Source organism: Achroia grisella, unplaced genomic scaffold (genome assembly GCF_030625045.1).
Source record: "Achroia grisella isolate CSIRO2021 unplaced genomic scaffold, CSIRO_AGI_Agris_v1 utg869, whole genome shotgun sequence".
Classification (NCBI taxonomy): domain Eukaryota; kingdom Metazoa; phylum Arthropoda; class Insecta; order Lepidoptera; family Pyralidae; genus Achroia; species Achroia grisella.
This window is the reverse complement of record NW_026713049.1, coordinates 1,506,766-1,520,732: the sequence shown is the minus strand read 5'-3', so window position 1 is coordinate 1,520,732 and position 13,967 is coordinate 1,506,766. Positions and strand designations below refer to the sequence as shown.

Here is a 13,967-nt window from a genome sequence, read left to right as displayed (position 1 = left end):
GCGCAGCTTCGCATGCGCGCTGCCTATACAATATATTTATGTACGTATACAGCCATATTACTCCCTTCCAGAGACCGTTCCTACGGGCGATAATAATCTGGAAATTTTACTATACGTCCTAATCTTGTTTTAGTTTTTATTTTTTCAGGTGCAGGCGTATCGTCGGAGCATTCAGGTGGAGTGCGGCTGCTGTCATCTAATATGTACGCTGGCTTTAAGCGATCGACGGATACAGTGACAGGTTTGCCTTTTACTATTATTTTGTATACTTTTTCAGATCTCTCTAGTACAGCATATGGACCGGTGTATGCAGGTTGCAAGGAAGCTCGTACTGCATCATCTCTTAGGAAGACATGACTAGCAGTTGGTAAGTCCTTAAAAATAAATATGGATGGTTTTACGTGGCGTGAAGCAGGTGAAGGTTTCAAATTATTTGCAAACGAGCGCAATCGAGCGCTGTACTCAGTGACGTCTGTTGTTACAGCTGTGCTGGGGTCAATAAATTCTCCCGGTAAGCGCAGCGGTTCTCCATAGACCATTTCTGCAGTACTCGCTTGAAGATCTTCCTTATACGCACTTCGAATTCCAAGTAGTACCAAAGGTAGGGCTTCCATCCAGTTTTCAGTTGCATGACATGTAATAGCATTTTTTAACTGTCTATGGAATCTCTCTATAATTCCATTGCATGCAGGATGATATGCAGTAGTCTTCTTATGATGAAATCCTGATATTTTGGATAGATGTTGAAATAGAGAAGATTCAAACTGTTTACCACGGTCTGTTACTATATCTATGGGTGATCCAAATCTTGATATCCAACCAGTGAGCAAAGCTTTTGCGACTGTTTCAGCTGTAGCATCGGGTATTGGTATCACCTCAGGCCATCGACTGAAGCGATCTATAGCAGTGAGGCAATAGCGGTTTCCATTACAAATTGGAAGTGGTCCGATGAGATCTATATGTACGTGCATAAATCGTGCTCGTGGCAGTTGGAATGAACCCAAAGGGGATGATACATGCCTAGTTATCTTAGATCGTTGACAAGCTAAACATGTACGTGTCCACTCTCTGCAGTCTTTTTTAATACCAGGCCATACGTAGCGTTCTGCTACTAACTTGACCGTTGCATTAGCACCAGGATGGCTTAATGCATGTAGGCTATTAAAAACTTGTTTCCGCAGTGGCTTTGTGACAAAGGGCCTTGAAATTGGAGTGCTTACGTCACAATATAATTCGGCGTGAGTTCCAGGTATCTTTACCTTCTCCAAATGTAATGATGTTTTATGGTCCAGCATTTCTCTTAATTCTGGATCGGATGCTTGTGATTCAGATAGTTGAGAGAAATCTATAGAAAGTTCTAGTTCTTCTACTCTGCTCAATGTGTCAGCGACTATGTTATTTTTACCTGAGATGTGTCTTAAGTCAGTTGTAAACTGCGATATAAAATCGAGATGACGAAACTGTCTCGGTGAACATTTGTCTTTGCGTTGATGAAAAGCGAAACATAATGGTTTATGGTCTGTGAAAATTGTGAAATCTCTAACTTCAACCATGTGTCTAAAATATTTCAATGCTTCGTAAATCGCGAGAAGTTCTCGATCATATGGAGAATATTTTTGTTGTGCTGCGGTTAACTTACGTGAAAAGAAAGCAAGCGGTTGCCAGTCACCGTCTTTATATTGCTGTAATGCAGCACCAATTGCTTTATCTGATGCATCTGTGACAAGACCTAATTTACATTGGCAATCGGGATGAGCGAGAAGTGTAGCACGACAGAGACTTTCTTTACAATCCTCAAATGCTTGAAGTGTGTCACCACATAAGTTGACAGGGTGAGATCCTTTTACAGAACCAATCATTAGAGAATGAAGGGGTGCTTGAGTTTCTGCAGCTCCGGGAATAAACCGTCTGTAGAAATTAAGCATTCCTAAAAATCTTCGAAGTTCTCGAACTGTCTTCGGAGGTGGAAATGATTTGATAGCTTCAGCTTTCTCCTCAAGAGGTTTAATTCCATCGGCTGATATGCTGTATCCAAGGAATTTGACTTCAGATTGACCAAAGTTGCATTTTGCAATATTAATAATGATACCGTAATCCTTCAGTCTATGGAATAGTATACGCAGATGCTCTTCATGGAGGTCTTCATTCTTCGAAAACACTAGAAAATCGTCAATGTATGGATAGACAAAATCTAGCCCTCGTGTAATTTCATCCACAAAACGCTGAAAAGTTTGACCTGCATTTCGTAATCCGAAGGTCATGGCAGGAAATTCATATAATCCGAATGGTGTTGTGATGGCAGTCTTATGAATATCGTCTGTATTAACAGGAATCTGATGGAAGGCTTTAACAAGATCAATTGTTGAGAATACTGTACAACCTGATATACTGTGTGTGAAATCATGGACATGTCTGACAGGATATCTATCAGGTATGGTGCGAGCATTCAGCATTCGATAATCTCCACAAGGTCGCCATCCATTATCTTTCTTTGGTGTGAGATGTAGTGGCGAAGCCCAGGAGCTTTCTGAAGGTCGTGTAATACCTAATTTCAGCATATTCTCAAATTCTGTTTTTGCTATTTTTAGTTTGTCTGGTGCGAGGCGGCGTGGTGTGCAGGATATAGGTGGTCCTGGTGTGGTCCTGATAAAATGAACAGTACTGTGCTTAACTTCAGCTTGTCTTCCAGATGGATGTGTGATTTCGGGAAAATCTTTCAGGATTTGGTCGTACCGTGAGTCACCGATTGGTATCTTGATAGAAGAAATGGCAGTTGATGAGTGAGCAGGAGAACAAACGATAGAAAGTGTCGTTGTATTGTCCAGCAAACGTTGGTTACGTATGTCTACAAGAAGGCCATAGAACTTCAAGAAATCAGCTCCTATAATTGCTTTAGTGACATCACCAACGATGAAACGCCATGGGAAATCGCGACGTAAACCAATATCCAAATCTAGATGAGTATATCCGAATGTGTTAATTGTTGTACCGTTTGCAGCAGATAATTCAAAATCTGATTTAGGACGACGCTCATGTAGTGCTCGCCGTGGGAAGACACAAACGTCGCTACCTGTATCGACAAGAAATTGCATCTTCGACCGACGATCTACAACAAACAGGCGACCAGACGTATTGGGACAGTCGTACGTCGCCATTACAGACCGCCCTCTGCATTTCCCGCATGATATTTACATGGTTTCACACAACGCTTAGCTTTTGATCCAAACTTTGCGTGGTACCAACAGTTCGGGAATTTTCTATAGTTGGACTCTGATCGCGTTTTCGAGTGGCTGCGACTTTGTTGACGAGACGGGGAACGAGACTGACGATCTAGAAGCATCTTCATCTGTCTTCGAAGCTCAGCTATCTCGTTAGCCATGGTGTCTAGCGATGATCCTGGAACTGAAGCGGCTGATACCTGCGGTGTAGCTGGGGCGATATCCTGGATGCGGTCTGCCAGATCTGAAAGTATCTCCAGTGACGCTGTGGGTTGAGCGGCTATCACCGTTTGTACGCTGTGTGGTAGTCTGCTTGTCCAGATAGTCTTGATGAAGTCTTCTGGAACGTTGGGTCCTGCGAGACTTTGTAAATGTCTCAAAAATTGAGATGGGCGGCGGTCTCCTAATTCCTCATGCATGAGAAGTTGTTTTACTTGTTTTTCACGTGAGGCGCTTAGACGTTTGATAAGCTCTGTTTTTAATTTATCATATTTTTCAGTGGAAGGTGGGGAGATAATAATATCTTTGACTTCTTTCGAAAATTGATGATCCAGTTGTCCAATAACGTAATTAAATTTTATTATATCTGATGTAATATTTGAAACTGCGAATTGTCCCTCAACTTGTGCGAACCATATTTCTGGCTCTTCCGGCCAGAAAGTAGTAACGCGTATTCCGACTCTAAATAGTTCAGATGGTTCGGTAGCTATTGTATTTTCCAAAGACATGATGTTCATATATATCAGTAAAATTGTGTTTTATATGTAATTTTGTTCTTTAAAAATATGTATTTTATATCCTTACGGTTCTGTCCAAGAGCGGGGTCACCAGTTATGGGCTTGATCTGGATTATATTTATATATATTTAAATAAAATATCAAAGCAAACGTTTATCTAATTTAATTTTATATGAGACAAGACAGTTGACATATTTTAGTTGCGCGCGCAGCTTCGCATGCGCGCTGCCTATACAATATATTTATGTACGTATACAGCCATATATATATAAACTCGTTGGAGGGCGTCGGTATTCTCAACACTGTGTTATATTTCTATGAACATCATCGTTCTTCAGTAATTATGTACACATAATTCTGTTTAAAAAAAAACAAAAAATATAAAATACTATAGTACGTTTGTCATTCCATTCAATTAAAAAGAAATATCAGCTAATCGGTTTTATGATTGAGATTATTTTCGGTCCATTCGACTGTCAATATTTCGTTGTTTATTTACGCAACAATCAAAGAATAACCAGTTATTTGTGAAGTAGATACCAGTTAGGTAATTCTGAATGCACGTTGTTTACCTTGACTAAATAAATTCATATAATATGTTAATTGAGTAATAATTAATCGCAAACGATCTGGGAATTTAACATTGGGCCGCCCGGTGTAGTGTTTATAAAACATTTGCAAATAAACGGATATTAGTCAATCTTAACTACACTAACAATCTGTTTTTCTTTTGCTTATCCCACACTCGGAATAATATTGGAAAAAGTGACTAAAAAGTATTTTGATTAACTAACAAATTAATTAATATGCACCGAAAAATAGAGTCGAGTAAACTAATTGTAGTTGTAACTAAAATTTGGCTAGTCTGGCCGAATTTTATTATCATTTTTGTGAATGTAACCAATATTTTGTTGATTATTACTAAAGTTTTGTGATTTTTAGTGTAACTCGCTAATTTAGTTGTTCATTATTTGCAATATATGTCAATTACGGTTGGTTTTGTCTTCCATTTTAATTGCTGAAATTAAAGCCATTATGTTGACTATTACAATTATCTTTTATTGACTTCTGCGTCCCTACATCTACTAGCTGAACGGTTTTACAAATTGCTATTTAAGCATAGAGTTCCAAATGACAAATTAACGTTTTCAGTATAACAACTTATTTTTTTTTTCGGACTACTCTAATTCTGTTGGCCGCAGCTGGCCTTTACAGCTTCACCGGACGTTAGGGGGCGAGTGCAGATGGCACTCCAAACCCGCGGAAGGACTTATGGAGCGGCTGAAGGCTAACTCCTGCCTGACGGATACGAGTATAACAACTTTTATTAGCACGCTTTTAACTCGGTAGCTTAATATTCATAGTTTTGTCGTGCAAACGTAACAAACAACAAAATTGTGAAGATAAGCAATACAGTGCCGATAACTGCCTAAGCATGCTAATTGCGCTGATACATTAATTCCACGTACACATTAACTTACCGTTGCAAATAAGCATACAAGTAAACAATCTGTACATGTACAGTTCTTCCTACTTATGACAATTCATAGTCGATGTCTATGGATAACTTCTGATTGTTATTATTTTTACTGACATGCAAAAAATTTTATATGCGTATGTTAATTAGTTTATTTGACATAAATAGGTGTCACGGCTTTTACAGTTACACCGCACGAAAATGTAGGCATGTACAGAGGGTATTCTAAACTCGCGGAAGGACTTATGATGCGGCTGAAGGTCAACTTCAGCGACGATTATAGTCTGAGGGCACAACTAGAGAACCCTCGTTTCAGGCCGTCGTTCGTCGTAATTGCGTTAATAATTGAAAACACTTTCATATACATTATTTACTACCTTATGATATTTTTTAAACACTTAAACAAAATGCTTTGTTTTGCTATTATAAATTTATTTTTTCTATATAAGAAATAATTATTACTTTTCGCTTAGGAATTTTATTAAAGGTAAACCATCTTGTTATTTGTCACTTTGATAATTTATGAGTAGTAAAAGACGCAAGCATTTGGAGTAGGTAATATCTCTATTACGGACTCTCCCATTAAAACAACTTCATTTTTTTTCGGACTACTCTAATGCTGTTGGCAGCAGCTGGTCTTTCAGCTTCACCAGACTATAGGGGGCGAGTACAGATGGCACTCCAAACCCGCGGAAGGATTTATGGAGCGGCTGAAGGCCAACTCCCACCTGACGGAGACGACTTTAGTCTGAGGGCATCGCTAGGGGTTTGTACCTCGGCTCAGGCCGTCGTAATTTCAATTCCAGTTTGAATTGAACGGGGGATCGATAGGAGGGGTTTAGAAATAAAATGCTGGGGTATTTTATAAAGTACTTACAAGAATAAGTACTTTATAAAATACCCTCATAGATGTTCATATTCATAATTAAACATCATAGTGATCACTTGATAGAAACGAGATAAACACGCTCCGATGCTCGTACAAATAGTCTCTAATCACTCGATTATTATTCTATTGTCCGCTCGCTGCAAAGAAATATGCAAGTCAGACCGTTGATATACTTGCGTGTTGCGTGTGCCATTGGAATGCGAGTGATCTCAATCGAATTATCGAGAATTCGTAATCAAAATCGAATAATTCAAGTTTCGATTTTCACTAAAAACTCATTTGTAAACACTACTCTGTTACAGATATATTATTGATAATTCAAAACATTGAAAACATTCGACAAAATAATCTTGTAACATTGACCTCACATTCTGTTTAGTAGAACGATTGTCTTCTGCGCTTTCTGTTGCAATTGGCGTATACCTATAGTCGCTACGCCCTGCCGTTTTTGGAAAGCACCAATCGAAATGGGTTAATACAGGACAATCGTCCGTCTTAACAGAATAATGTGTTACCGAATTAAGATTATAAGGCTCCTATAAGCCCTGCCACTTTGGGTGTTACAGGTGACCATAGGCCTCTAATTACTTAGCGCCAGATCAACCTTCATTGTTCCATCTATTACAACGTCTGCGTGGACCTCTGACTCACATATTTCAGAAGCTTGCTTTATTAACTTTTATTCTGTTCAAAGTTTGGATATTGCAGTGAAATTACAGAGTATGACATAGTCATTAGTCCTCCCAAATGGGCTCCCATATCTACATGCGCAATGGCCCACATGAGAGGCTATTTAATTATTATTTAAAAGTTTCCATGTATAATTTGTGTTGGTATTTCCTACCATTAGCTCTAAAAAAATTTAATTCTGAAAAGTGGACAAAAAAAGCCTCAAATACAAATCATAATTATTGTTATTATTATAAATGCGGTCAATAGATTCCAATTTACATTACATGGGCTCTTACAGGCAACGATGGACGGTATATGCTTCAGAACAGATTGCTATAAAAAAATTAATGTGTTATGAAACACCGCTATTATGTAGGTTACAGCCTTTGTATCTACCCTATATAGGCCTTCTTACTAAAAACAAGCGTCATGTTGCAGTATCACCAACTCGGACGACAAACGGCGGCAGCGTGCACGCGTCGCCCGCGCGTGAATTGTCGCGCGACACTCCCGATTACCAATACGGGCGATTCGACGCGAGCGCACTGCACATTGCACATGCTCTCAAGCAAACAGAACTACAGAAAGCTTACCATAGACCGAGGGAAAAGCCCATAGACTGCTACTTGGTAAGTTGAGTCATATTTGATTATTTAGCTGACACATAATCGTCCTAATTTATAATGACTAACATGTTACATTGAAAATCTACTCTGAAGTGGTAACATTACCTAGTATTAATATTTTTACTTTAATGAATTAGTGCTAGTTATCAGTTTGTATAATATTTCAACTTAAAAACGAATCTGAAGAACTTGGACGTGACAAAAATGTGCCACCACTTAGCTATGTCTCTAATTAAAGATATAACTATATATCATTTTTTTAAATCTTCAATTCGCACACCTACCACAATCAATACAAAAAAGAGATAAATCTAAAACTGTATTAGAAATAAAGGAATTGTAAATTTAGTTAAACTCTGAGGATACCGCGTAGTATCATAATTAGGAGTTAGAGGTGATGGTACTAAGAAATTAGTGGATAACTATTCTTATTATACCGATTTGAATTTGCACTATTTTAATTTCCCGTCTTGTTTCGTGATGTGTATTTCGATTAAAAAGGAGGATTAATCCAAAAGTACTTATATCTTTTGCTACATTTTCAATACCTACTCAAATTATAGCAATTTTATCAGCGAATAAGTATTCATACGTTCTTTGTTCTTTGTAATCTGCAAACAAGTTAAACCATTACGCAGAAATATCAGTAGCGTTGACAACACGTTGAATTGGGGAATACAATTAACCTTGGAACAAATAGAAGGCAAAAGGAAGAACGGAAACAAACAAAACAGAACATTGATATTGATAGAACATTTGCAATGTCTAGAAACTGGACATTAAAATATAAATACTCGACATCTTATCCCAATCGCCAATTATTAAAAGTATAAACACATATTATTGAATTATATTTGTTTCTATATTATAAGGTTAGGATGTTTGTTACTCTTTCACGCAAAGACTAATGGACGGATTGGAATAAGATATTGTACATTTAATACAGAGACAAGTCATATTCCAGATTAATGTACAGGATTTTTATCAGAATAAAAGTGAACGACGCATCTGGTATTCGATATTTGTCATTTTAACACTTTACCACCGAATACGTATATCCTTTGTTCTTTGTAATCTGCAAAGACGTTAAACCATTACGCAGAAATATCACGAGTAGACGATGACAGCACGCCGAATGGGGGAATACAAGTAACCTTGGAACAAACATAAGGCGGCCATGCGGAGGACAATACATGTCAAATGTTACACGAAAACGCAATACGAATGATAGAATTGTAACATTCGTGGCATATTAATCATCTCATGATGCATGATTAATGATACGATTACCTACTTAAAGATGAGATCTCCGAGCAATCTGGATTGTTTTTCGAATTCTATTGCTATTGGCCATTTTCTAATTCTTACTAACGCTCGCGTATATAATATTAATTGGATCTTTAAAAACTCTTAATAATAATCATAAATATCAAACAATGATCTGATTACAGTTTTATTAGATACTTTACCAATGAATGAGTTGATGGCTTCTAATATCATAATCGGAAAATCTAACATTCCTGCCTCTTGGACTAGAACTGTTCGCGTGTACTCGAGAACACCGAGTCGATACTATGCCACAAGGCAATAGGGGACAGCGATATTTGTTTACTTTCTAACCTACTTCAATAACTATAATACGGCCTCGATGGTCAAACAGTTCATTAGGTTTTGTACTATTTAGAGATAATATGTTATAATATATATATTGTTTGAATAAAAGTGGTATTTTATTTAAATTATATATAATAGAAAGAAATTGCTTAATGTACAACCTAACTATGTTATGAGTTGTTTTTGAAATGAAAATATTTATATTTTATATTATTATGGAATTAGTTTATGAAAATATTTCAAAAATCGTACGAAATATGTATAACGAAAATTTTAGGTGAAAAATTTTCGTTATTGTTATTTAAAATATTGAAAAAATTAACAAGTTTCACATAAAGTTTAATTATCATTATATTTCATTACATAGTTTACTGTAAAGGAAAGATCTGTTGTATTGTTTTTATTTTCTTTAGTACCTACATCTGTGTATAGCTGAAATTAGCAGCTACTTTATAATATTGTAAAAATATCAACAATCAATCAACGCTATGCTAATGATTTGTAACACACGCGAAAAATAACTCCGACTCGGGAACCGTCATTAAGTGAGAAATCTAGCGTGACTCGTCGATTACAGGATGATCCGCGGATACTATGGCATTCTTCTACACGCTGTATAATAGCCGTGTTAATTTTATCTACTTCCGCATAACTCTTTTCTTTTTTCACTGGCTCATTTGTGGTATTCTCCAAATGAGATTCAAGTTTATAAATGTCGGATAGAATATATGCAAATTAGATCTGGATATAAAATAAAAATGTTGATTTTCCAGATCTTGCTATTTCTGCACTATATACTTACTTACGCATTAATTTAAATTACAAATTTTGCAAATTCGACTTGGATGGAAAATCTAAATGTTGTTTTCCAGAATTTGCTATTCAACCACTGTATACTTACCTACTTAGTGCTTTATCGTAAAAATATTAAGCCTGTGCCTACGACTTCGTTCGCGTGGAGTACTGACCTTGGATATTATTTTTAATTATTTAGTCTACTTATAAAAAGTCAATGAAAAAAATTTCGCTCTAGCTTCAAAAACGACGAAATTCCATACAAACTTTCAACCCCTATTTTTTTTTTCAAGGGTTAAGATAATTTTTTTACCAACTTTGAAAGTCATATTTATTTATATTAAATCAACAGCGTAAAAATGAGTTTAAAGTTTCTGGCTTTAAAAATGACATAACTTCCATACACCTTTCATCGTCCCTTACAACCCTTTTTTCGCATTATAAAGTACACTATTTCCTTTGTAGACCCTGATAATAGACTATCTGTATACCAAATTTAATTTAAATTGGTTCTGGGTAATGGCGTGAAATCGCGACAGACAGACAGAGTTACTTACGCATTTGTAATATTAGTATGGATTATTAAGCAAGCCATTATTCATATTCATATTTGAGTGGTCCTTAAATATAAATACACTCGTATAAGTAGGTACATTTCTTCTGAATGATATTTATAACATCTGCTACCACTTATTAAATAAATTATTGACTTCTTAACATCCTTACGGTACCGGTTTTATAAAATACCTATTAGCATAGATGAAATAACTTTACTTAATTATATTAGCAAACTGATTATATATTACATTATTTAAATGTATCTATAATAAGGTAATCTGCCCGTTTTATGGTGGTCTGACCAATCATATCGGTTACGGCGTGTTTAGAATTTTTATATTAAATTTCTTGGTATTAAAAACTATCGTGAAAATCAATAAGGTTTTACCGAGTCACTTTGATTTATTAATGGGATAAACCCATGGATGTTAGATGTGATGTGTATGTTGAGTGAATAAAAATCATACCCCGTTTAATTTATTTATTATGTATTGATTTAAATTCTTATATGAAATAACTGTATTAAGATTAAATATTATTATGTTTTTGATTCTCTTCTTAAATAACGCTGTAAGATTTATAAATATATTTTGTTAAGAATATTATTATTACCTTCGAGACTCCATTAGATCGAACCATCATCTCTCTGCGTTAAATTTACTACGCCAAATATTTTTTCACTCATATTTCCATGAATTTTAAATTACCAAAGCCTAAAACGAGAGTCGTATCGGTCAGGTAATAATTGACCTTTTACCGTTCCATATGTCCTATTTTCTCATTCGAATATCCTATTTTCTGTTGGTCAAACTGTAAAGAACAGCTAAGCCCAATTATTTAAAAAATGATCTATTTTTTTGTTCTGACAATAAAATATAATAGGTTTTCACCAGACTGCAAAAGATTAAATTTCATTTCTTTGATTGGACAAAATAATTTTAGTATGTTGTACGATATCTTTCTCATATCTGAACTAATTCTTTATATCTAGGCATGATTCTTTTAACGATCAGTATCTCATATTCAAATCAATCATTAATTCATAGTATTTATTTTATCATGTATTCGTAGGATATTTTAGCCGCTTATGAACGTCAAATTATTTTGTGTTAAAAATTTTTAATTCAAAATTAGTAATATCTTTTAAATAAATATACAAGCGGTGAATGTGTAAGAAGTCACGCATTCGTCAATAATCAACCGTTTAGTATTATGTACCTATTACGTAATATTCCCTACCGATTAGTCATTTCACATTTATACGAGAAATATAAATGCCCACCCTACAGCGCCTTAAATAGTCCGCTATGTAGGTGTCGTAATGGACAGACTCGAGTCGGACCAAAACTAACAGAACGACTTTTACCTACCGCAAGAAAATATACACGTAAGCCCCAAAAAAGGGCATCGAAGCAGACACGATGGCAATTTCTATGAGATCTATTTCCATAACTTCGTAGCAACTGAACTTATATGGATAATTTCTAAAATTCTAGTATACCTTTTTATATACTGTGATAGTGACAATCAACTATTCGGCCCATCTCATAGTAAATGGTTACTGTACCTATGGACGCCTGAAACAGCAGGCATGCGCTTTACCTACCCTTAAGAAAGATTAATATACTAGAAACTCCCCTAATGTGGTCTCTAGAGAAAACCTCGGCAAGTCGTGTACTACACAATTTAGTGTTCACGGATTCTCTTAGATTTTTATTCATTTTGGTAAATTATTATAACTGTACTGTATAAATATTTGTAATTATTTATTTCTGTAACTGTCGTTATATAGAAATAAGGCTAAAATAAGAAATCAATTTAAATAATACTGAAATAACATACAAATAAAGAGATAACCATTCTAATATCTGAAGAAAAGGGACTATGAATTCGTCATTCAACAAATGATGAATTTATTTTAATAGACAAATCCATCCACAGTCAAATAGGATAGAGTTAGACTTATCATAATTGTGAATCAAATGAAGGTTAACAGAGCAAAATTAATATGAGATATATACCTCAATGTATTTTGCTAAATTGTAATTTTGCTTTATAAATTTTATATTAAAAATGTAACTGTTGCTAATTGTAAATAGACAACATATAAAATTATTTGATTATCAGAATATTAATTATCAGAAACCAAAACAGATTATTAGATTTTTTGTCTATGCATTTGTCGATGTCGATCTGAGTGCTATATTTAGTCAAATATATTTTTACGTAATTGCAACGGTAAATGATAACGACATTAAATATACCTGATGGAAAGTGGTAACAATCGCCTATATACACGAACAGCACTACGGAAACCACGTTGCCTTCTGGTCCTATGATACTACTCATGCGTTGCTATACTGGAGGTGCAAAATATCATGCCTCTCATCCTGTAATTTCAATACCTTATCGCAACCCTCACCCCTCAACCGATACAATTTATAAAGTGTGCTGTTTGACGACTGAAATAAATAGACAGTGGTACCCCAAGCAGATGACTTTTTACAAAGTCTACTTTGTCCTTTATACTATTACTAGAGCAACAAAACGCTTAACACCATTAAAAATGAACGAAAAACTCTAAGTATGATCCTATGCCAAACCTTAGTATGGTAAGAGTAGATGAATATCTTCTCTTATAGGCATATAACTATCCTACATATATTAGTAGGTTATTATGAATGGATAGAGCACCTCTATATTAGTACAATATATGAATACATAAATCAGAAAAAATATAATACAAAATAAGCCTCTTAAGGTCTCACTGCCTTTCATCGAATTTGCTACGCCCGTCAGTATGTATAGTGCTCTTAATAATATTATGTGAACCTAATAAGGGTTGACATAATATTAATAACATTATAGAATGCAAGTGAATTAATAAATAAATAAAACAAACAAATATTTAGGAGTAACTATATCGTCTCCGATTTTTTAAACTACCTACATATTTATTATGAGAATGCTTCCATGAATAATGCATTAATATTAAAATTCTATCTCAAATTGTTGTTGTATTATGTAAAAGAGTCTCGGTCACCTTTATTCATGAGCTCTTAAATTAATCTGTACAGACTATCTCATTTAGTCAAGAAAACACAAATATTAAATAACGCTATTTTATATGAATATATTTTATTAGTTACCCTATAACATGTTTGGATTCCATAATGGATATAATGACCCAATTACTAGCTATGTAGCGTCGAATGGTCGACTATCATATAATCCCCCTGGAAACCATCGTGGTTACATCGTGTTCATCCTCTTAGCTGTAACCCACAGCGGTATCCAGAGTTCCAATAAAAAGTATCGTATGTAAAACATATACATCTAGGATATAGTTCATTTGTCTACCAAATTTCATAATCAGTTTAG

General features: G+C 35.1%; 1 protein-coding gene across 1 annotated transcript in view; it reads left to right on the top strand.

Moving 5' to 3' along the window:
* Positions 1-13,967, top strand: part of LOC131852840 (hillarin) — a 66,159-nt gene that overhangs the window by 24,540 nt on the left and 27,652 nt on the right. Inside the window, exon 4 of the mRNA XM_059203572.1 lies at positions 7,432-7,622. Within this exon, the coding sequence (XP_059059555.1) occupies positions 7,432-7,622 (191 nt within the window). The remainder of the gene's footprint in view (positions 1-7,431; positions 7,623-13,967) is intronic.